A 24,938-nucleotide genomic window follows, 5' to 3' on the forward strand; every position below is an offset into this window, starting at 1 on the left:
CAGAGATCGACTTCCCACCCAACACATGACAATATGTGATTGTCTGTAAACAATCCAATGAGGTGCAGACGTTTGTATGCGATGGGACAAGACTGTAACAACCAATTGGATATCACGAAATTGGGGAGAAAAGGGGGTAAAAAGTACCCCAAAAATTATTTGTTAAATGAATGTTGGTATGATGTATTAATTGGGTCGGGGGCCTTCTTTCAGGAAGCAGAGCAACTTGAGCACATGGTAAGAGCATGGTGTGAGCTTAGGGTGAGATACATGTCATTATTTTGCATGTTTAAATATATAACTTTTTATATATACTACATGACCAAAAGTATGTTGGATGCCTGCTCATTGAACATCTCATTCCAAAATCATGGGCATTAATATGGAGTTGGTCCCCCCTTTTGCTGCTATCACAGCCCCCACTCTTCTGGGAAGGCTTTCCACTTATGGAACGCCGTTTGGGTCTTTGCGTGTCAAAAAGATACACGTCAAATAACACTATTTGACACGTCAAATAAGCTTCTTTACCAATCAGGACCTGAATATGACTCCACGTCACACAATAATTTAACACGTTCATTAATTTTGTACGTAGTTATTACACATTGATTACACTCTGACTCGTATTTCATATGTCACAACGATTCACCGATACGTATGCTAGTGGAGGAATTCGATGGTCGTGGTGTCCTCAAACCCAAGGGGTGGCACCATCGTTGCCACAGTAGCAAACTCCAACACCATCGCCACTGTTAGAGGACATTCTCCATCTGAGGAGTACACAGTAAAACATTTAAAATACATATTTAAATCACAAAATGGAATAATATGCAGTTACTGATAAACTTGAACATTTACTATTTTACCTTGCACCTCAGCCAGCCAGTTGAACCAGTTAATGGTTCAGTTTAAAAAAATTGGAGTCTTTTAATACTAAAATCAGTTCTTTAAAATCCATTTTCAAATGTTCCGAGCTAGCCCTTCTGATGTCGTTTGACCCCAAATGGACTACGACAGTGTCAGCTCCCAGCATCTGTGGTAGAACACTCGGAAGCAGCCTTGTTATGTCCCGAACTCTTACTCCTGGGTAGCACAGGGTTTTTGCCTTGGGGACCGAGATGTTTCTCACCATAGAGCTGCCTATAATGACAGCTGGTGATGTTGAATGGGCCGGTCTCTCACGGTCTGGTGAGGCTGGGAGCTCCGAGGATCTGAACCCGAGGTAGCAGCCACTGGAGAGGGAGACAGAGCCAAGGACGAAGACGCAGGTACCTCCGGATCCGATCTTGATTGGGAAGCCACAAAGGACGAAGGTGCCGGAACCTCTGGATCCAGGGCGGCAAAGCTGTTTCTGGTCTGTGTCAGTTCCGGGCTCAACATCTCCATGGAGACCCCTGTTGCCAGAGGACGACTGCTTTGACTTCCACGGCAGGTGACGTACCTCCATGGCTGGTTGGTTGGGTCGAGATCAGCTCTGTTCTCCAGGGAAGTGGGAGACCCTGTCGGGGATGGAACCCTGCCTAGCACTGGCCAGTCGGCTGTGGAGAGCCGACACGGCGGCGAAACCTCCACCAGACCAGAGCGGCATCCGGCTACTGGGGTGGAAGAAAAAGGAAAAGTAGGTGGGCGTGGGTTCCCCAGTAGCTTATGTAGGTTTTCTTCTTGCTTGCTAAGAGTAGCTACTTCGCTCCTGTAGTCCTCCGCCTAGCAAGCAGTTGCTACATTGAAAGTCAACGTGGTCCACATTGTCCCAGAACAAAGCAAAGTAAACACAGCTCCTGCAACGCTGGAAACATTCAATAGCGGCCTCCATTTGAGACTAGGCTAGCTGGGCTTTCGCATCTCTTCCCCTATACGGAATCTGGCAGGATCCCAGGACAGATAGCAGCGCTCACAGCAATTTAGCCCAACAGAGCCGCAGGATTCAAAATAAAATAAAAAGTATATTAAAACACTGTCAGCTTTTAAATTGAGGTCTTTAGTTCAGGTTTCAGCTTTCGACAGGTTTCAGTTTCGGCGTTCAACAGCTTTCAACAACAAACATACGTCGCGCTCTGATTCATCACTCCAGAGCGTTTCCACTGCTCCAGAGTCCAATGGCGGCGAGCTTTACACCACTGTGTGTGGCTGCTTGGCCATGGAAACCATTTCATAAAGCTCCCGAACAGTTCTTGTGCTGATGTTGCCTCCAGAGGCAGTTTGGAACACGATTTTTATGCGCTTCAGCACTGGGTGGTCCCGTTCTGTGAGCTTGTGTGGCCTACCCCTTCGCGACTGAGCTGTTGTTGCTCCTAGATGTTTCCACTTCACAATAACAGCACTTACAGTTGACCGGGGCAGCTCTAGCAAGGCAGAAATGTAACGAACTGACTTGTTGGAAAGGTGGCATCCTATGATGGTGCCACGTTGAAAGTCACTGAGCTCTTCAGTAAGGCAATTATACTGCCAATGTTTTTTCATGGAGATTGCATGGCTGTGTGTTTGATTTTATACACTTGTCAGCAACGGGTGTGACTGAAATAGCCAAATCCACTAATTTGAAGGGGTGTCCACATACTTTTGTATATATAGTGTATACCAAAAAAATGATATATTTTTGTTGCCTCAGGGCAACGTTGTGCAGTTAGGTTACTTTACAGGGCAATATCATGCTAAATGGAAGACATGTAAAATGATGGCCATGATCAATGTTTTTGCCAACATATCCACTAACATTCTCAGGCAAATGGACACAGGGAGATTCTATGGTTGAAAGTAGCCTAATGTGGCAGTTAGGATCATACCCTCTGATAGTGAGGACAGCAAGGAAGAATGGGGCCACAGATTCAGGTTTGAGAGGCGGTGAAATACTAGTTCATGCCCAATTTGTATTTTCTTATGAAAATAGTGCTCGTTTCTACTATATTGTCTTACGTAAACCCCTATGAAAACAACCATTTTAACTGAATAACATTTAATCCTATATCATATGGCCAACGTACTGTATGTTGATAATCGATAGGCTAGAAAAGCTGATGATATTATAGTCTTTATTCAACACATTACAAACACAACATTTTTTTGAGAGCAAATGCCAGACTAAACACAAACTTTGGCATGAACATAAAATTACACTGGCTGTTCTTCAGAAACAGCAATACTTATGTCATGATCTGTGTATCAAAGTTACATGTTCATTGATTTCAGGTCATAAATCAATTTTGTGTTTCTTCCTGGAGTATTCATGGGCTATTTAGAATACACAGCAACACACAAAGATGCAGAACATCCATTACAGGTTGTTCATTTAGGATCACATAAATATATCTCTGGATTTGTGGCAAAAAAGGTGAAGATTTGACAAACATTTTACACATAATAAATAAATAAATAACAAATAAAATGATGGTATACCAACTGATGTATGTACTACTGTATGTTAGAAGAAATCACAGTACATTTTTCAATGAAAAAAATATATGTTTTATCTTTTGGAATTGCTCAAAATTGAGTTCTGGTGAAATGTGCAAACAAACAAAAACACAGTGAAGTCAATCCAGAAAATATATCCTCTCCTTGAAGGTCATTGATAAGTCTTTATTGTGCGCTGGTCTTCCAAAAACATACAGGTCAGAGAATTAGGTCTTCCTGTATTTGGTTTAAATGGTTCTTCGAGTCATTTGGTGAATATGACTATGTTGAAGCAAGGGCAATGATAGATCAGTGTCAGTGTCCAACGCAAGTGGTCATGTGGTATTGGTAGTCGTCTCTTTGGGTTATTTGACGTTGAAGACCTTTCTCTGAGGAGATTTCCTAAAGTTCCTGAACTTCATGAGGTCACTTACTGTTGTTCTTCATGATGAGAGGTTGTTTTCCAACATGTTTTTTTCTTTGTTTGTTTAAATTTGCAACGTAAAAATTATGACAGGAATCCAAACATTCATAGCATTTGTCCTTTTCTTCATTCACTTATCATTTCATAAAAAGAGAAAAAAGAAGTGCTAACGATCCCCTGTTCTTCCTCCCCATTTCTGTCCCGCCCTCCCTTCTCAGGTGCGTGGCTGTCCTGTATCCTCTTTCTGTCCTTCTTGAGTCCAGACCAGTGGCTCATCTTAGCCCAGCCCCACTCTCCCCCCTCCAGAGGTAGTCCTGTCCAGGGGAGAGAGAATGGTGCTCCCCCCCAAGTCCCCGGCCTGTCCTGTCGTCTGGGGGGCTCAGCGATACAAGCGATGCCAAACTGAGGCGCGGGTCGCTATTGCTGATCTTAAACAGGCCACTGGGCCCCAGGAAAGCCTCTCTCTCGCTGGGGAAATGGTTGATCACCGTCTCCAGGTCGTTAAACACCGCTGTGTCGCTCAGTTGCTTCCTACTACGCAGCCGGTGCCGCCGCAGCACCACGATGCCCGCCGCTAGGCCAAGGGCAAGTAACGCCAGGATGCAAGAGGCGGTGAGGGTGGCGGAGGAAGGCTTATTTGTCAGTCGGGATGCAGGCTGGAAGCTGAGCTGCAGCGTGAACTCACAGCTAGGTCCCATGAAACCTGTCGGACACTGACACACAGGACCCGTGAAGTGGGTGAAGCAGGTGCCGCCATTCTGGCAGGGCTGGGCGCTGGCACCGCGGCCACAGGCGTCCGAACGCACACTGCAGTTCTTGCCGGCGTAGCCCAATGTGCACGAGCATGTGTAGTCGTCCACGCTGTCCTGGCAGGTGCCAGCATTCTGGCAGGGTACTGAGGCACAGTCGTCGATGTTGATCTGGCAGTTGGCACCGGTAAACCCGGAGCGGCAGCGGCATAGCACGCTCTGACCCAGGTCTAGACACTCACCACCTATAAGACAACATATGACATGGCTCCACTTAGTACAGTGCAGCCTACCACATTCTGAAGTAGTACAAGATGGGGTACATGGGATATCGCGCTGTTGCCACTTCTTAAGTCTTCATGACTTCTGTCTTTATCAAAATAACATGATTCTGTCAACAGATTGGGATGCGATGACTAACGAGGAACTTTTGTTCCCATGTCACTAATAATTTGGACAAATCACAATTTCGCAGGTGCTCGCATCTTTCAAATTTCAGAAGGGGAGGGAACATTTGGCCCATAGACTTTCCCCGAACATGTAGAGAGCGAGTGGAGCTTACGCTCCTCGCTCTAGTAACACATCTCCCCCCAGAACTTAATCAACCATCTGATGAAATTACACAAGATTTTAGTTCTGTGTTTCCGAGAATAACATTTGATTGACTTTCTCTAGGAAGATGTGCTTAGGTTGTGTGCATTGATATACTTTGAAAACATGTATTCATTCATTGTTCAACCAGCCAAGTCCAGTACTTCATTAGCAAGTACTACCAGCAGGTGCATACTTGAACCAATAGAGGTCATCAGAACCAAGACAAGCTCCTCTCCATCCACTTTCACCTGCTTCCACATTTTTTTGGAGCAGGTGAACTGTTTTAAGTTCCTGAGCCTAATCATCTCGTCCGATCTGACATGGTCAGCCAACACAAATGCCTCTATTTCCTGAGGCGCCTGAGGAAGTTTGGCATGAGCACACGCACTCTAGTCAACTTCTACAGAGTCACGGTAGAGAGCATCCTGGCTGGATCCATCACCGTGTGGTATGGTAAAACCAACACACAAGACCACAAAAGGCTTCAGAGGGTAGTGTTCAATGCAGAGAGACTCATTGGCACTACCCTCCCCTCCATCGAGGCCATCTATGCTGACAGATTCCGCACTAGAGCCCAAAAGACAGTATGGTACCCCAGCCACCCAGCCAGTGCACTGTTCTCCCAGCTACCATCTATTCTAGGCGGAGATAGGAGCATCAAGACCTCCACTGCCAGGTTCAAGAATAGATTTTATCCCGGTGCAATCCGCCTGTTAAAACAAGGAACCTGCCTGCTGTTTGTATCCTACTTTTGGCACTTGAGCACATATGACTGGACTGTTTATGATCTTACCACGTTTAAAAAATGTGTGACGTTTTGTTTTATGTAAACAAAGTCAGATCCGCTGCGTTGATAGGCAGGTCTGTCTCACCGTCTGTGTTCTGCTGTAGAATTGAATAGAGCGCAATCACCGCTGCTTTGTATCCTTTGTTAGTGGTCAAGAGAGCATTGTCGAAATCAAAACCCAACCCTTAAGTGAGTCATGACGAACTCACTTACAAAACTCTGTTTTAGACAAGACTGACTTTATGAACAAAATTATACTATTTACACTTTGTAGTCAATTTAGACACTGGAATAAATGTTTCTGAATAACATCGATGCCACAGGCTTTTTTTTCAGATAAGTTGTTTATTGCCTTCAGTTGCACTTTAATACTTGCAAATGTAAAAAAAAAAATAATAATAATAATACTTGAACTTGATACACTACAGTCAGACTCACCATTCAGACATGGGCTGTTGCTGCAGCGGTCCAGTTTCTTCTCGCAGTTGGAGCCGGTGTATGTGGGAGGGCAACGGCAGGTATAGCCCCCCGTTAGCGTCTCAATGCAGGTACCCCCGTTGAAGCAAGGCCCGTCGGCACACGTCATGGCAATGATCTCACAATTCTTCCCATAGAAGCCCTGGGGGCAGGTGCACGAGTAGTCGTTCTCCAGGTCCTAAAGAGAGAGAGTATTGTCATTAGAGTATTTTCGAGTACTGTCGAGAGTATTGTTGTTAGAGAGACACCTAGACTGGGCGTTTGGCTTTTTACAATCCATAGATGATCCATGATTACTGATCATGTTTCTGACATTGTCTTATTTTAACATATTTATTACTAGAATGTGTTTGTTACACTGTGTTTGTGTCAAGGACACATTTCCATTTTACCCTCAAATGGACAATTAAGTTAAGTAAAAAAATTAAACATGGCATTCCAAGTTAATTAAAATAAAAGTTTGTTTAACACACAATTAAACATTCAATTAAACTAGCCAATATTGAACAACCTCTATTTCCTGCAAGCAGAAATATTACTCACATTGCAGCTGCCTCCGTTCTTGCAGGGGTTGCTGTCACACTCGTTGGTCTCCAGCTCACAGTTGGTGCCGCTGTAGCCCGAGCGGCAGGTACAGGTGTAGCTGCCCTGGCCTGTGTTGGTGCAGGTGGCATCGTTGGCACATGGCCGGTGGTTGGTGCAGTAGTTGAGGTCCTGGTCACAGAAGAGGCCGCCCCAACCCTCCTTGCAGTCACACTGCCATGGCTGGCCGCAGGTGCCATGGAGGCAGCCTGGGTAACGCACACACTCATTGCATGAGGGCCCCTGCCAGCCCATCCTGCACTTGCAGTCCCCAGGGGCCTCGCAGTAGCCGTGCCTCTCGCTGCAGTCCGCCGAGCAGATGGCTGGAGGGAGGAGGGGAGAGATGGGAGGGTGATTACAATGAATGGGCAGATTGGGCACCCCCCCTGCGCTTTACATCACAGAACATACACACACACAACCCTGTCTGCCCCCCCCCCCCAGCCCCGTCTCAGACTTCAACTGTTTAAGTATTAAACCAAGCAGCTGGTGAGCACACAACCGCAGGAACAGAAGCCAGTTCTTTATTTTCTCCCTCTGCCTCACGCACACCCGCAACACACAGACACACAGCATCTCCAACATGTGTCCCTGGCAGTCACGGTTCTTTCTCCCTTTGTTAAAGGGGAACAAAAGGCAGATTGAACTCCACAAGCATTCGAACTCCACAAGCAGTCAGCAGTTAAAACAATAACAAAGCCACTCCCTGCCACTGTTTCACCAAAATGGAGCACTCTCAAATCCATAGACAGAGCTATAAATGCAAGGACTGACCATCCATGGTATTACAATTATAGGTTACATTTTTTTAGGCTATACAGTGTTTGTTTACATTTACTTTGTTTGCAAACATTGGAGTAAAACAAAGGTGATATTTTGGTTTCTGATGGGACACAATAGTTGATCTAAGCTCATGGGGCATTTATAAGTTATATTCTTCAAGAATCAATGGGTACAAAATGGATGTAGTTACTGCAGATTGCCCCTTTAAGACTCCTGCAATTATGCCTGTCTAAAATAATAGAATGGCTGGTTAAAGGATTAAAGTGAAATTCTTTAGGGAGACGTAATCTTAATTTAGAAATAACTTGACACAAACATTTTCATAAAACAAGGGTGAATTAATGTGTTGCACATGCTTCATTGTTGGTGTGATTGTGTAGGCCTGTATGTAATAATTATTGTGATTAGGCCTGTATGTAATAATTATTGTGATTAGGCCTGTATGTAATAGTTATTGTGATTAGGTCTGTATGTAATAATTATTGTGATTAGGCCTGTATGTAATAATTATTGTGATTAGGTCTGTATGTAATAATTATTGTCACCAATCATTCAGGTCTAAATGCTGCCTATATGCTGTCCTTGTGATACCTTTAAAAAGTATTAATTGTGTTTTCACCAAGGAGAATGCCAATTATAACATCAGCCTCATTGATCAATTAATAATTGCGTGCACTGTGCAGTCTATCCACAATAGGCCTATACAGTGCAGTCCGTCCAAACTGGTTGACAACATCTGAGTCTGGACAGTAACGTAGCCTAAAGTCATTGACGTTAACTCGATTGTACTTACGATCAGAACAGTAGTTGCCCTTCCAGCCCTCCAGACAGTGTTTGTTCCCCTCCTCGTCACAGGTGTAGTGGCCCAAAGTGTCGTCGCGGGGTCTGCAGTACTCCGCGCAGCTATCGCCAAAGTAGTACTCGTCACAGAATACGTGGTAGGAGTAGCGCAGCTCGCTCTGCTCTCCGAAGTGGACGTCTTGAGACCAGTCCTCGCCGATGGCCAGTCTTCTTCTGGTTGCCAAGCGGCTGACAAGGTTGTTTTGGTTGTCTGAAATATACAATAACATGTGTATTTTAGTAGCCTATTGACATACTGAATGTTTGAACTTAGGTAGGCTGTTAAGAAAGGCTATAATATGTCTACTGCAACAACACCTTACCTGTGTATTCTGTAGGGGTTTCTGCGTTCCATGCTTCAATTATCAGCGAAAATGTTCCCTGGAATAGAGGTAAATCCTGGGTTAAAGTTTACGCAATAATGATATACAGTAACATCATTTATATTTCCATGTCTAACATTTATGTATAAAGGGTTATTTACCGGCCACTTGAAATGGAACGGTATTCTAATTGGAGCGCTGCTGGAAATCGAGGTCTGATCTGCGCGGATGACGTTGGTGTGTCCCGTTCCAAACGTGCATGGTGGCTCCGCATGGATAACGTCCTCCGAGTGTTTTAGACAAATTCGGAAAAATATGTGGCAGTCTCTATGCCTTCTGCATATGCGGTGGGCAGTGTTGAACGAATGGACTTTCAGCTCGAACACACCAGAGGACGATACCTACCAAGAGAAGAACGAAATCATATTTAAGCTGTGTGTAAAGCAAGGCAATATTGAATGGTTCCTTATTGTTACGTTTCGTACTTACCACTTGCATTACAACCAAAGCCAAGACACATCTAAAAGGTAGTGAGGCCATTTATGGCAGTTGTTTGGTTGGTAGCTATACAACAATCCGCAGGTGTATGCATTCGTTGTGTCCAATAGAAGTGACACGCGCTTATTCCCAAAAAATCTAATAGCTAAAGCTGTAGAAACATATCCTTGCAGTCACACCATAAAATAAGTGTGAAAAGGCATTAAAAAGTCCTCACTCGTTCCTTTTCCCTGGTCTTCACTTGTTTTGGTTCTGGTGCTTAATGAGATTGATTGGGTTTTATACCCCTGATGCGCCCCCTTCACGCGTTAGGAGGCGGGAGAGGGAAAGACCCAAGGGACAACCAGTAGATGTGGGATGCGTGTGGATTTGGTGCTAATTAAATTTGTCAGCAAAATTTTTTAAATAGTATGAAACCTGCATCTAAAACGGCATGTTTAAACCTACATATTTAATTATTCAACTCCTATCAGACATAAAAAATAAATACAAAATTGGAAACATGTAAAGAGAAAGTTGTTCATTTAAGAACTTTAGCCTACCGGTATTAAATAAATTGTTTATTAATTGATAGACAGTATCACCTGACGGACTAGGCTACATTTGTGGTTATAGGTGGTTATAACCTATTATTTGATACAGCCTATATACTTAGGCTTATAATTTATATTCCAAATAAATTGTTTTCACAAAACGTTGGCATAATAATTAATTGCCCTTATTGTTTTTTTGGTAGGCTAAATATCGATCTGAAGGCAGTAGGGAAGAATTGCATGGTCTGTCCTTTCTTCCGTCCAAAAATAATTGCTCAGACGCGTGGTAGCCGACAAAAGCAGACAGGTTACGGATAAGACCTTTCATTGTGCGCCTCGGGGATATTCGGGGGTCTATTGTTAAGTGGTTGAATTGGAGTTTTGGATATCATGGCAGTTGCCTTTGTGTGAACTCCATGCGAACAGCTGTATGGTAATCAATGGCACATGGTCTACGGTGCGGTGTCCCCACACACTATTGTTTCCTCGAACCATCCTTCCCAACTGCGCACTACTTTCTTAATGCATATTGATTTAGGGGGCACCAACAGTGGTATTTCCAGCATCTGTCGTGCATGGGCCTTTTGCCAGTATAGCCTATAGGCCTACATCATTATTTCATAAACTGTATTAGAGGGGTGAATGAATCAAATGCATACCACAGGCTATCAATAATGATCATCTGCCCAATAGCGTCTATTAACATTGGACATTTGCAAAATATTGAGTGGCAGTAGCCTGCCACTGGGCAAAAACAGGTTGAATCAATGTAATTTCAACAAAACAATTAAATGTGATGACGTTCAATCAACGTGGAAAACTGATTTAGCAAAAAGTCCTCAAAGTAAGGGAATTTCGTATTTTTGTCATGCAACTTTTAACCTAAATCCAATGACAGGGTGACATTTTTGGTTGATTTCAAGTTGTTTGACAACTCAACCAAATAAAAAAAACAGACGTCTGTGCCCAGTGGGCTAGTTAAGCTATACGTTACTTTAGACCATGCACTTCAATAACCTTAATATTCAAACAGTTACTATGGGATGTTGTACTATATAGTCCATTTAACTGTTAGCCTACTATATAATCTCCTACCAATAATATGGGTAGCCGAGTGCGTTTTATACAGAGAATAGATTCATTATTTGTTCTTATAAATTGCGCAGAGATGTTGAAGTAACCAGTTTATTGAGAACAAACCCTTCTTTCAAGCAGAGTCATAAAAATTGCTTCACTCCAAAGTGTGTGATTTAGAGGGGGAAGGGCCACTGCTGTTCGCTCGTACATTCATATTCTAACGAGCGAGGGGCGCGTGGCGTCAATGAACCACACATTATCCCTGGCACACTTCTATGCTACAACACTAATTCACGTCAATCCGTGAAGTTGGGCACAGATCAGTCAACAGATGTAGCATAATGAAAGGAGTTCTCAACGGCATAGAAATATAAAGAAATGTTCAACAGAAATAAATATGAAAAGCTTAAAAAGGCCATTTGTCGCTCAGTTGGTAGAGCATGGCACTTGCAACGCCAGGATAGTGGGTTCGATTCCCGGGCCGTAAAATGTATGCACGCATGACTAAGTCGCTTTGAATAAAAGCGTCTGCTAAATGGTATACACTGAGTGTACAAAACTTTAGGAAGACACATTTCAGTTGAAGGCGTTCAGTTGTACAACTGACTAGGTATCCTCCTTTCAAATCAATCAAATAAAATGTTATTGATCACATACACATGGTTAGCAGATGATATTGCGAGTGTAGCGAAATGCTTATGCTTCTAGATCTGACAGTGCAGCAGTATCTAACAGGTAATATCTAACAAATTCCACAACAAAACTTAATACCCACAATCTAGTAAAGGAATGGGATAAGAATATAGAAATATAAAATATATGGATGAGCAGTGACAGAGCGGCTCAGATGCAATAGATAGTGTAGGATACAGTATATACATGAGAAAAGTAATGCGAGATATGTAAACATTCTTGAAGTGGCATTATTAAAGTGACTAGTGTTCCATTTATTAAAGTGGCCAATGATATCAAGTCTGTAGATAGGCAGCTGCCTCTCTGTGCTTGTTTATACAATCTGATGGCCTTGAGATTGATAAACAGCTTCTATCTCTCTGTCCCAGCTTTGATGCACCTGTACTGACCCTTGCCTTCTGGATGGAAGCGGGGTGAACAGGCAGTGGCTCGGGTGGTTATTGTCCTTGATGATCTTTTTTGCCTTCCTGTGACATCGGGTGTTGTAGATGTCCTGGAGGGCAGGTAGTTTTCCCCCGGTGATTCGTTGTGCAGACCACCCTCTGGGTTGTGCAGACCACATCTGACACCAGTCCCTCCTGCAGCAAAGCACCCCCACAACATGATTCTGCCACCCCCGTGCTTCACGGTTGGGATGGTGTTCTTCGGCTTGCAAGCGTCTCCCTTTTTCATCCAAACATAACGATGGCCATTATGGCCAAACAGTTCTATTTTTGTTTCATCAGACCAGAGGACATTTCTCCAAAAAGTACGATCTTTGTCCCCATGTGCAGTTGCAAACCATAGTCTGGCTTTTTTATGGCGGTTTTTGAGCAGTGGCTTCTTCATTGTTGTGCAGCCTATCAGGTTATGTCGATATAGGACTTGTTTTACTGTGGATATACAGTGGGGCAAAAAAGTATTTAGTCAGCCACCAATTGTGCAAGTTCTCCCACTTAAAAAGATGAGAGAGGCCTGTAATTTTCATCATAGGTACACTTCAACTTCAACAAAAAAATAAATAAATAAATCACATTGTAGGATTTTTAATGAATTTATTTGCAAATTATGGTGGAAAATAAGTATTTGGTCACCTACAAACAAGCAAGATTTCTGGCTCTCACAGACCTGTAACTTCTTCTTTAAGAGGCTCCTCTGTCCTCCACTCGTTACCTGTATTAATGGCACCTGTTTGAACTTGTTATCAGTATAAAAGACACCTGTCCACAACCTCAAACAGTCACACTCCAAACTCCACTATGGCCAAGACCAAAGAGCTGTCAAAGGACACCAGAAACAAAATTGTAGACCTGCACCAGGCTGGGAAGACTGAATCTGCAATAGGTAAGCAGCTTGGTTTGAAGAAATCAACTGTGGGAGCAATTATTAGGAAATGGAAGACATACTGGGGCTCGATCTGGGGCTCCACGCAAGATCTCACCCCGTGGGGTCAAAATGATCACAAGAACGGTGAGCAAAAATCCCAGAACCACACGGGGGGACCTAGTGAATGACCTGCAGAGAGCTGGGACCAAAGTAACAAAGCCTACCATCAGTAACACACTACGCCGCCAGGGACTCAAATCCTGCAGTGCCAGACGTGTCCCCCTGCTTAAGCCAGTACATGTCCAGGCCCGTCTGAAGTTTGCTAGAGAGCATTTGGATGATCCAGAAGAAGATTGGGAGAATGTCATATGGTCAGATGAAACCAAAATAGAACTTTTTGGTAAAAACTCAACTCGTCGTGTTTGGAGGACAAAGAATGCTGAGTTGCATCCAAAGAACACCATACCTACTGTGAAGCATGGGGGGTGGAAACATCATGCTTTGGGGCTGTTTTTCTGCAAAGGGACCAGGACGACTGATCCGTGTAAAGGAAAGAATGAATGGGGCCATGTATCGTGAGATTTTGAGTGAAAACCTCCTTCCATCAGCAAGGGCATTGAAGATGAAACGTGGCTGGGTCTTTCAGCATGACAATGATCCCAAACACACAGCCCGGGCAACGAAGGAGTGGCTTCGTAAGAAGCATTTCAAGGTCCTGGAGTGGCCTAGCCAGTCTCCAGATCTCAACCCCATAGAAAATCTTTGGAGGGAGTTGAAAGTCCGTGTTGCCCAGCAACAGCCCCAAAACATCACTGCTCTAGAGGAGATCTGCATGGAGGAATGGGCCAAAATACCAGCAACAGTGTGTGAAAACCCTGTGAAGACTTACAGAAAACGTTTGACCTCTGTCATTGCCAACAAAGGGTATATAACAAAGTATTGAGATAAACTTTCGTTATTGACCAAATACTTATTTTCCACCATAATTTGCAAATAAATTCATTAAAAATCCTACAATGTGATTTTCTGGATTTTTTTTCTTATTTTGTTTGTCATAGTTGAACTGTACCTATGATGAAAATTACAGGCCTCTCTCATCTTTTTTAAGTGGGAGAACTTGCACAATTGGTGGCTGACTAAATACTTTTTTGCCCCACTGTAGATACTTTTGTACCTGTTTCCTCCAGCGTCTTCACAATGTCCTTTGCTGTTGTTCTGGGATTGATTTGCACTTTTCACACCAAAATACGTTCATCTCTAGGGAGACAGAACGTGTCTCCTTCCTGAGCGGTATGTCGGCTGCGTGGTCCCATGGTGTTTATACTTGCGTACTATTATTTGTACAGATTAACGTGGTACCTTCAGGTGTTTGGAAATTGCTCCCAAAGATGAACCAGACTTGTGGAGGTCTACAATTTCTTGGCTGATTTCCTTTGACTTTCCCATGATGTCAAGCAAAGAGGCACTGAGTTTGAAGGTAGGCCTTGAAATACATCCACAGGTGCACCTCCAATTGACTCAAATTATGTCAATTAGCCTATCAGAAGCTTCTCAAGCCATCATTTTCTGGAATTTTCCAAGCTGTTTAAAGTCAATTTAGTGTATGTAAACTTCTGACCCACTGGAATTGTGATACAGTGAATTATAAGTGAAATAATCTGTCTGTAAACAATTGTTGGAAAAATTACTTGTGTCATGCACAAAGTAGATGTCCTAACCGACTTGCCAAAACTATAGTTTGTGAACAAGAAATTTGTGGAGTGGTTGAAAAACTAGTTTTAATGACTCCAACCTAAGTGTATGTAAAACTTCCAACTTCAACTGTACATACCCCAACCAGAAGCCATGGATTACGGGCAACATCCGCTAAAGGGTAGAGCTGCCACTTTCAAGAAGTGGGACTCTAACCCGGAAGCTTATAAGAAACCCGCTATGCCCTCCGACGAACCATCAAACAGTCAAAGCATCAATACAGGACTAAGATCGAATCGTACTACACCAGCACCAACGCTCGTTGGATGTGGCAAGGCTTGCAAACTATTACAGACTGCTAAGGGAAGCACAGCCAAGAGCTGCCCAGTGACACAAGCCTACCAGACGACCTAAATTACTTCTATGCTCGCTTTGAGGCAAGTAACACTGAAATATGCATGAGAGCATCAGCTGTTCCGGACGACTGTGTGATCACTCTCTCTGCAGCCAATGTTTTTTTATTTTACCGTTATTTAACTAGGCAAGTCGGTTAAGAACAAATTCTTATTTTCAATGATGGCCTAGGAACTGCCTTGTTCAAGGGCAGAATGACAGAGTTTTACCTTGTCAGCTTTAAACAGGTCAACATTCACAAGGCCGCAGGGCCAGACGGATTACCAGGACGTATACTCCGAGCATGCGCTGATCAACTGGCCAGTGTCTTCACTAACATTTTCAACCTTTCCCTATCGGAGTGTAATACCAACATGTTTCAAGCAGACCACCATAGTCCCTGTGCCCAAGAACACTAAGGTATCCTGCCTAAATGACTATTGACCCATAATACTCACGTCTGTAGCCATGAAGTGCTTTGAAAGGCTGCTCATGGCTCACATCAACACCATTATCCCAGAAACCCTAGACCCACTCCAATTTGCATACCGCCCCAACAGATCCACAGATGATGCAATCTCTATTGCACTCCATACTGCCCTTTCACACCTGGACAAAAGGAACACCTATGTGAGAATGCTATTCATTGACTACAGCTCAAGCTCAACACCATAGTGCCCTCAAAGCTCATCACTAAGCTAAGGACCATGGGACTAAACACCTCCCTCTGCAACTGGATCCTGGACTTCCTGACGGGCCACCCCCCAGGTGGTAAGGGTAGGTAACAACACATCCTCCATGCTGATCCTCAACACGGGGGCCCTTCAGGGGTGCATGCTCAATCCTCTCCTGTACTCCCTGTTCACTCCTGACTGCATGGCCAGGCACGACTCCAACACCATCATTAAGTTTGCCAATGACACAACAGTGGTAGGCCTGATCCCCGACAATGACGAGACAGCCTATAGGAAGCAGGTCACAGACCTGACCGTGTGGTGCAAGAACAAAAACCTCTCCCCCAAAGTGATGAAGACAAAGGAGATAATTGTGGACTACAGGAAAAGGAGTACCGAGCACACCCCCATTCTTGGCATCCACATAACCAACAAACTAGTGTAGCAGTGTGATGTTGTTCCCCTAGATTATGCACCAAGTTGCACACAAGGACCAATTCAAATAGGCCAGGTCAAGAGGGGATGTTAATAATTTGATAATAAAAATAATAATAATTCAGTGTATTTTTTTATTTAATTACAGCTGCATAGCTAATGTTTTTATTTGGTGTACAAACACTTTTTCATATCAATATTGTACATACATGTGATTGTAAAAGTTTTGTATATTTTGGTTTGGCCCATCGCGGGTTATCTGTATTTCCGTACCCCCTTATTGTTTTCTTTTGCCTGACCTTCGGCTAGCAAGGTATGTTGTCCTTGGCTCCGAAATTGTTTAATATAAAACCGTCATAATGTTACACAATGTACTGTTATGCAACCATAAGTTTGTTACAATGTGGATAATATAAAGATTTATGTTAACAAGTTTCACAAAGCTCGCTAACTAGGGTATCTATTGTAACTTGTCAGTACTTGGGACAGTGTTTGAGTGAGTGTTCATGTGCTTGCGCAGGTGCCTGAGAGCTAGGACTGCACCAAGGGTTAACATAATGTGTGTTGTCTCTTCGTGTGCAGGTATGTTTTTTATTTTGTCCAAATTATGTTCTGTATCATTTTACTTGTATTGTATGGTGTGCTGTTGTGCATTGAATGTGTGCACGCAGCACCTGTTATTTCCTTTTGCCGCTCTTTTGCCTGACCTTCGGCTAGCAAGGTGCCTGAGAGATGTGACTGCGCCAAGGGTTAACATAATGTGTGTTGTCTCTTCGTGTGCAGGGCAAATAAAAAGATTTAAACTAGCAGACCGTCAGTTGTGGCAGCGTCCTAATTAAAAGTACACAACGCAGAATGAACCACGCTACACTAGCATGGTCCAAGCACACCAAGACAGTCGTGAAGAGGGTATGACAAAACCTATTCCCCCTCAGGAGACTGAAAATATTTGGCATGGATCCTCAGATCCTCAAAAGGTTGTACAGCTGCACCATCGAGAGCATCCTGACGGGTTGCATCACTGCCTGGTATGGCAACTACTCGGCCTCCGACCGCAAGGCACTACAGAGGGCAGTTGCGTACGGCCCAGTACATCACTGGGGCCAAGCTTCCTGCCATCCAGGATCTCTATACCAGGCGGTGTCAGAGGAAGGCCCTAAATTGTCAAAAAGACTCCAGCCACCCTAGTCATAGACTGTTCTCTCTGCTACCGCACGGCAAGCAGTACCGGAGCGCCAAGTCCTGGTCCAAGAGGCTTCTACCCCCAAGCCATAAGACTCCTGAACATCTAATCAAATGGCTACCCAGACTATTTGCATTGCCCTCCCCTCTTTTACACTGCTGATACTCTCTTATCTATGCATAGTCACTTTAATACCTCTACCTACATGCACATATTACCTCGACTAACCGGTGCCCTCGCACATTTACTCTGTACCGGTACCCCCTGTATATAGCCTCGCTATTGTTATTTTACTGCTGCTCTTGAATGATTTGTTACTTTTATTTATTTATTTTATTTTTTAGGCATTTTTCTTAAAACTGCATTGTTGGTTAAGGGCTTGTAAGTAAGCATTTCACTGCAAGGTCTACATCTGTTGTATTCGGCGCATGTGACAAATAAAATTAGATTTGATTTACACAACCTGAAGTGTATTTAACAATGACATCAATAAGAGATCATAGCTTTCACCTGGATTAACCTGGTCAGTCTATGACATGGAAAGAGCAGGTGTTGCTAATGTTTTGTACAGTAAGTGTATGTCAAATTTGATGGTTCTTTAATAAAGATTAGCTGCCAATGCCTTAAAACATAGCAACTACCTCCTAAAAAAGCCCCAAAACTAGTGCTGGATATTAAAACCAGATAAGACTAGCCTACTTTGATCTATGCTATAGATATCTGAACATCATTGATACTGAACATTGCCAATCAGGTGCATCCCTTCATGGCAGTAGTATATCCATCTGCAAATTGATTTCTTCAGCAGGATAATGTCCAATGCCACAAGGATAGGATTTTGTCCAGGAATGGATCCACTTACATGACAGTAAATTCAGCTTACTGCAGTGGCCTGCCCAGTCACCAGATCTCAAACCAACTGAACATCTGTGGGATGAGATGGAACGAGCTATTCGGAGTAGAGATCCACTACCAGCCAACTTGACACAACTGTGGGAAGCATTATAGTCAACATGGGCCAGCATCTCTGTGGAATGCTTTTAACACCTTGCAGAGTCCTTGCCCCAATGAATTGAAGCTGTTCTGAGGGCAAAAAAGGAAGGTGTTCCTATTGTTTTGTAGTTCCTGGAATACAAGTTAGGCTTCCAGTTAGTGTCTTTAACTCCAGCTTTTAATACATTACCATAACCATTTCTATATCGTTTTCTCTGGTTATTATTTCTCTGGTTATTACATAGTCCTATTGTCTTCACATACAGTAATGATGGTTGTATTTTACTCTTTCTCATACCATGTTTTATAGCTACCTTTTCATCATATACAGTAGTAGTAGGTCAAATAATCTTATCTCAATATCGCACTCTGTTCCTCAGTAAGTTAGCATACCTGTTGTCTTTGTATGTGGACCAATGCTGTGCATATCTATAGGTATATCTGAGAGGTCTTTGTGTCAAGGAGCAGATGGACTGTGTGCCTGGTCTCGCTCCCTCTCTGGTGCTGTTTCATTTGTATCCCCTCGAGGGGTGTGACACAAGCCTGCCATGGGGCATGGGAACCTGGGAAGAGGATTCACAGAGTTACCCCTGCCCTCCCATCAAAAGGACAAGCATCTGCCTGGTTCACAATACAGCTGCCCAGAGACCCTTTCCCTAAAGGGAGAAAGGGAGAGTTGGGGGAGAATCAGGCCAAGTTCCCCAGACCCTCAGGGGAAAAGCCAGGCTGTTCTGGCCACTACTCCTACCTCCCTTCCCCAGACTGCAGTCTGACTGTGGGACGGGACAGAAGGAGGGTTGGGGGTTGTGCTGGAGCATGTGGCTGGGTGTGGTAGGTTGTGTTCATTGATATGCTGCTCATGTGCAAGCATGTGGGATAAGTGTATGTAGGGTAAGTATGTGTGTGTCTATGTGATGTTATAGCTATTTTTCATGTGTGTGTGTAAGGACATGGTACTTGTCTTATGATACTGTAATACAAGGTCCCTTGCGGGCCACAAACTCTTATTGCTTGGCCCAAAGACGAACACCCCAACCACAAACCCAATAAGAATATCTCTATTGTCAGATATTGTAAGGTGTGTATCAACAAGGGTAATTTGTGTGTTTGAGGCAGGGATGTGCAAGTCTCTCGTCTTTTCATTTTGCATCTGCCATGTCCAAGAAAACAATGGCTAAATACATTGATATCCCTCCCCGTCTTTAAATATTTTTATCCTAAACTATCCGTTTCCAAAAAGTCTAAACTTCCACAAACAAATCACTTCCTGGATATAATTGTTATCATAAACAAATGAGGTGAAATACATAACATTAAATGGTTTATCAGCTTGAGGAAGAGATGTCAATTTTACAATGTGACTCACAATCCTCTTTGTCTCATGTGGTAGCATGATGATAATTCAATACAGGATAAGCCTATAGCGAGATCTGCCAGTCTTCACTCCTACCTCTCCTCCTGTCCCTCGCTCCCCATATCCCTCACTCTCTCCTCCTGTCCCTCGCTCTCCCCATATCCCTCCCTCGCTCCTCCTGTCCCTCACTCCCCATATCACTGCCTCTATCCTACTGTCCCTCGCTACCCATATCCCTCCCTCTATCCTCCTGTCCCTCGCTCCCTATATCCCTGCCTCTCTCCTCCTGTCCCTCGCTCCCCATATCCCTCCCTCGCTCCCCATATCCCTCCCTCGCTCCTCCTGTCCCTCGCTCCCCATATCCCTCCCTCGCTCCTCCTGTCCCTCGCTCCCCATATCCCTGCCTCTATCCTCCTGTCCCTCACTACCCATATCCCTCCCTCTATCCTCCTGTCCCTCGCTCCCTATATCCCTGCCTCTATCCTCCTGTCCATCACTCTTCCCATATCCCTCCCTCTCTCCTCCTGTCCCTCTCTCCTCCTGTCCCTTGCTCGCTCACTATATCCCTCCCTCGCTCCTCCTGTCCCTCGCTCCTCCTGTCCCTCGCTCCCCATATCCCTGCCTCGCTCCTCCTGTCCCTCGCTCCTCCTGTCCCTCGCTCCTCCTGTCCCTGCCTCGCTCCTCCTGTCCCTCGCTCCCCATATCCCTGCCTCTATCCTCCTGTCCCTCGCTCCCCATATCCCTGCCGCTATCCTTCTGTCTCTCGCTCCCCATATCCCTGCCTCTATCCTCCTGTCCCTCGCTACGCATATCCCTCCCTCTATCCACCTGTCCCTCGCTCCCTATAACCCTGCCTCTATCCTCCTGTCCCTCCCTCCCTCCTCCTGTCCCTCGCTCCCCCTATCCCTCCCTCGCTCTCCATATCCCTGCCTCTATCCTCCTGTCCCTCGCTCCCCATATCCCTGCCTCTATCCTCCTGTCCCTCGCTCCCCATATCCCTGCCTCTATTCTCCTGTCCCTCGCTCCCCATATCCCTGCCTCTATCCTCCTGTCCCTCGCTCCCATATCCCTGCCTCTATCCTCCTGTCCCTCGCTCCCTATATCCCTGCCTCTATCCTCCTGTCTCTCGCTCCCTATATCCCTGCCTCTATCCTCCTGTCCCTCGCTCCCATATCCCTCCCTCTCTCCTCCTGTCCCTCGCACTCCCATATCCCTCCCTCTCCTTCTGTCCCTCGCTCTCCCCATAACCCTCCCTCTCTCCTCCTGTCCCTCGCTCCCCATATCCCTCCCTCGCTCCTCCTGTCCCTCACTCCCCATATCCCTCCTTCGCTCCTCATATCCCTCTCTTTCCCCATATCCCTCCCTCTCTCCTCCTGTCCCTCGCTCCCCATATCCCTCCCTCGCTCCTCCTGTCCCTCGCTCTCCCCATATCCCTCCCTCTCTCCTCCTGTCCCTCACTCCCCATATCCCTCCCTCTCTCCTCCATATCCCTTCCTCGCTCTTCCTGCCCCTCGCTCCCCATATCCCTGCCTCTATCCTCCTGTCCCTCGCTACCCATATCCCTGCCTCTATCCTCCTGTCCCCCGCTCCCATATCCCTCCCTCTATCCTCCTGTCCCTCCCTCTCTCCTCCTGTCCCTCGCTCCTCATATCCCTCCCTCTCCTCCTGTTCCTCGCTCCTCATATCCCTCCCTCTCTCCTCATATCCTTCCCTCTCCTCCTGTCCCTCGCTCCTCATATCCTTCCCTCCCCATATCCCTCGCTCTCCTCCTGGAGCTACTCTGGCAGATGGGAGATGAAAGGCAGGGCAGGAGGGACGAGGGAACAGGAACAGGTGGGGGTGAAATGAGAAGAGAGAAAAGGGCAGAGGTCAACAGGGGCTAAAAGAAACGGGGGAGGGTACTTGCGGAGGAAGAGAGATCGATCGGTCAATTTTACTTTTCTTTTGGCCTCTCTAAATCCACAACTCCTTTCACCAGATGTCAGTTAGGTCTATAGCCCAGTGGCGAACTTCTTTTGAGAGGTCAACTGGAAATCTACGAGCACACACACAACGTTGTCTTGGAATGGTAAAGTTAATGTAACATATCTTAGGTTCAGGTTGCAATGGCCCTCACCAATGTTTTTTGATTCTTCCTGTGACTATAAAGGTTGTACATTTGTTATGCCAGTGCAGACATTACCTCCTGCTGCATGTTTGACTTGGCTGAATAGGGACATCATTTAATCCCTTCATTTGAATGAGGTTCGGCCCCATAATGCTATCAGCAAGACCAGAGTAGTGAATTTTTTCAGGGAAATTTCTTGGCAGGAAGGAAGCATCCATTTGGAACCCATAACATGTTCAAAGTAAATAAGTATTGAACATATTTTCTCAATCCAGTTTAGGAGAACAAGTCATGAATCTCCGTTTCACTACTCTGATCGGATGTCTAAACAAATAGCCAGGAGGAGAGATGTAAAAAGGCTAGAATACCGATGCCAAGGTTGACAAGCTGTATTTCATCAGTGTATTGCTTTATAAACATGCCATCCAGGGACAGACATGTTTACCACTCTGGCTTGAGTTATCTTACTAAAATTAAAGGAGAAGGGATCCAACAACAGTGATGAATACAGCTGCACATTCAGAGGCCCCTGTCAGCCCCCCAGCAGACTCCCCCTCCCCTCAGCTATTAGAAATAGAAACCCCCACCACCACATCCTCCAGACCGGACCATCCATACTATACTACTCCTCCCTCCCCCCCATAAGCCAGCCCCAGCAGCTGTTTACTAGCCCACTGAGACAGACAAGAGCTGTAGAACAAGGCAATGCTGTGTTAACTGCCGCTGTGTGTGGGGGGGGGGGCCTCCTATTTCTAATAGTTAAAACTAATTGACTGACTTGAAGTTGATAATTAACTTAAGGAACAAATTACAAAAATGATTTCCAGGAATTTAGCATGAGGCCTGGTTGTTCGACACAAAGGCAAGCTGTGAGCTAGAGTTGGATATAACAGTGAACCTGTTTATGTAGGTTGCATTTTTTGGGGGGGGGGGGGCAATGTGTGTTAAAATGCTCGTGTACAGGCTGCAACATTCAGCACCATTTTCGAATTGTTTATATAGTTTCTTAATCTTTTGATGGGGTGATTGCTGAAATGAAAACCTACACTCTTGCAGAAGAGCCTACACTGCAGCTCAGGCCTCTAATTTACGTAGTATCTTTGCTGCCCTCTAGTGTGCAGACGGTGTTATGTCATCTTCACCCCTGCCTTGACAGCAGTATGGCAGTGGGCCACAAAATCACATGCTACCTCTAAACAAACAATGTATCTACTGCTTAAATACAAATCTTAAGACACATTCACAACGTAGAATAAGAGGTTAACTGTCTGGGTGATTAAAATATCGACTGGCCTTCATCAGGCTGCCCACTCAAGATAAAGCTTCAAACTGTAACTAGTGCCTGCAACCTGGTTCAGGTTATCAATCAACCTACCAGTGTAGTTACAAACAGTACAGGAATGAAATCATCAACACGTATTTATCATATCTTTACTAATGCTGCAGAGATTTGTTTGAAAGCAGTATCCAAATCCATCAGATGTAGTGATCACAATATAGTAGCCATATCTAGGAAAACCAAAGTTCCAAAGGCTGGGCCTAATATAGTGTATAAGAGGTCATACAATAAGTTTTGTAGTGATTTCTATGTTGTTTATGTAAAGAATATTTGTTGGTCCGTGGTGTGTAAAGAGGAGCAAAGAGACACTGCACTTGACACATTTATGAAATTGCTTATTCCAGTTACTAATAAGCATGCACCCATTAAGAAAATGACTTTAAAAACTTAAATCCCCATGGATTTATGAGGAATTAAAAAAAAAATGTATGGTTGAGAGGGATGAGGCAAAAGGAATGGCAAATAAGTCTTGCTGCACAACCGATTGGCAAACATACTACAAATTGAGAAATCATGTGACTAAACTGAATAAAAAGAAGAAAATACACTATGAAACAAAGATAAATTACAAAGAATGATAGTAAAAAGCTTGAGCACCTTAAATGAAATTTTGGGAAAAAAGGCAAACTCATTGAATCAGATGGCTCATTCATCACAGAACCCACTGATATTGCAAACTACTTTCATGATTTTTTCATTGGCAAGATTAGCAAACTGAGCCATGCCATGCCAGCAACAAATGCTGACACTACACATCCATGTATATCTGACCGAATTATGAAAGACAAGCATTGTAATTTTGCATTCCGTAAACTGAGTGTGGAAGAGGTGAGAAAATTATTAGTGTCTATCAACAATGACAAGCAACCGAGGTCTAACAACTTGGATGGAAAATTACTGAGGATAATTGCGGATGATATTGCCACTCCTATTTGCCATATTTTAAATTTAAGCCTACTAGAATGTGTGAACCCTCAGGCTTGGAGGGAAGCAAAAGTAATTCCGCTACCCGAGAATAGTAAAGCCTACTTTACTGGCTCATATAGCCGACCAATCAGCCTGTTACCAACCCTTAGTACACTTCTGGGGAAAAATGGTGTTTGACCAGATACAATGCTATTTCAAGTAAACAAATTGACAACAGAATTTCAGGATGGACACTCAACAAGCACAGCACTTACACAAATTACTGATAATTGGCTTAGAGAAGTTGATGATAAAAAGATTGTGGAGGCTGTTTTGCTCGAATTTAGTGCAGCTTTTGACATTATCGATCATAGTCTGCTGCTGGAAAAACTTGTGTGTTATGGCTTTAAACTCCTGCTATATTGTGAATAAAGAGTTACCGGTCTAACAGAACACAGAGGGTGTTCTTTAATAGAAGCCTTTCCAACATAATCCAGGTAGAATCAGGAATTTCCCAGGGCAGCTGTCTAGGCCCATTAATTTTTCAATCTTTACTAATGACATGCCACACTGGTTGAGTAAAGCCAGAGTTTCTATATATGTGTATGACTCAACTCTATACATGTCAGCTACTACAGCGACTGAAATGACTGCAACACTTAACAAAGAGTTGCAGTTAGTTTCAGAGTGGGTGGCAAGGAATAAGTTAGTACTAAATATTTATACAACTAAAAGCATTGTATTTGGGACAAATCATTGACTAAACCCTAAACCTCAACTAAATCCTGTAATAAATAATGTGGAAAT

At 44.2% G+C, this 24,938-nt stretch overlaps 1 protein-coding gene across 1 annotated transcript; it reads right to left on the reverse strand.

Moving 5' to 3' along the window:
* Positions 1-3,015: 3,015 nt before the first annotated feature.
* Positions 3,016-9,701, reverse strand: LOC139537619 (delta-like protein B). Its single transcript, XM_071339149.1, has 7 exons — positions 9,439-9,701; positions 9,111-9,350; positions 8,950-9,007; positions 8,580-8,837; positions 6,965-7,326; positions 6,383-6,599; positions 3,016-4,808 (listed from the first exon to the last, which is right to left on the reverse strand). The coding sequence occupies exons 1-7, from the start codon at positions 9,487-9,489 to the stop codon at positions 4,087-4,089; spliced, it is 1,908 nt and encodes a 635-aa protein (XP_071195250.1). The 5' UTR covers positions 9,490-9,701; the 3' UTR covers positions 3,016-4,086.
* Positions 9,702-24,938: the final 15,237 nt, after the last annotated feature.

Source organism: Salvelinus alpinus, chromosome 13, assembly GCF_045679555.1.
Source record: "Salvelinus alpinus chromosome 13, SLU_Salpinus.1, whole genome shotgun sequence".
Classification (NCBI taxonomy): Eukaryota; Metazoa; Chordata; class Actinopteri; order Salmoniformes; family Salmonidae; genus Salvelinus; species Salvelinus alpinus.

Bases quoted from the DNA above. Each gene is read 5' to 3' on its own strand.
- LOC139537619 (XM_071339149.1), bottom strand. From the start codon at position 9,489: ATGGCCTCACTACCTTTTAGATGTGTCTTGGCTTTGGTTGTAATGCAA. The intron at 9,351-9,438 runs GTAAGTACGAAA...TTCTCTTGGTAG, and splicing joins CTTTGGTTGTAATGCAAGTG to GTATCGTCCTCTGGTGTGTT. The intron at 8,838-8,949 runs GTAAGGTGTTGT...TGTATATTTCAG, and splicing joins AACCCCTACAGAATACACAG to ACAACCAAAACAACCTTGTC.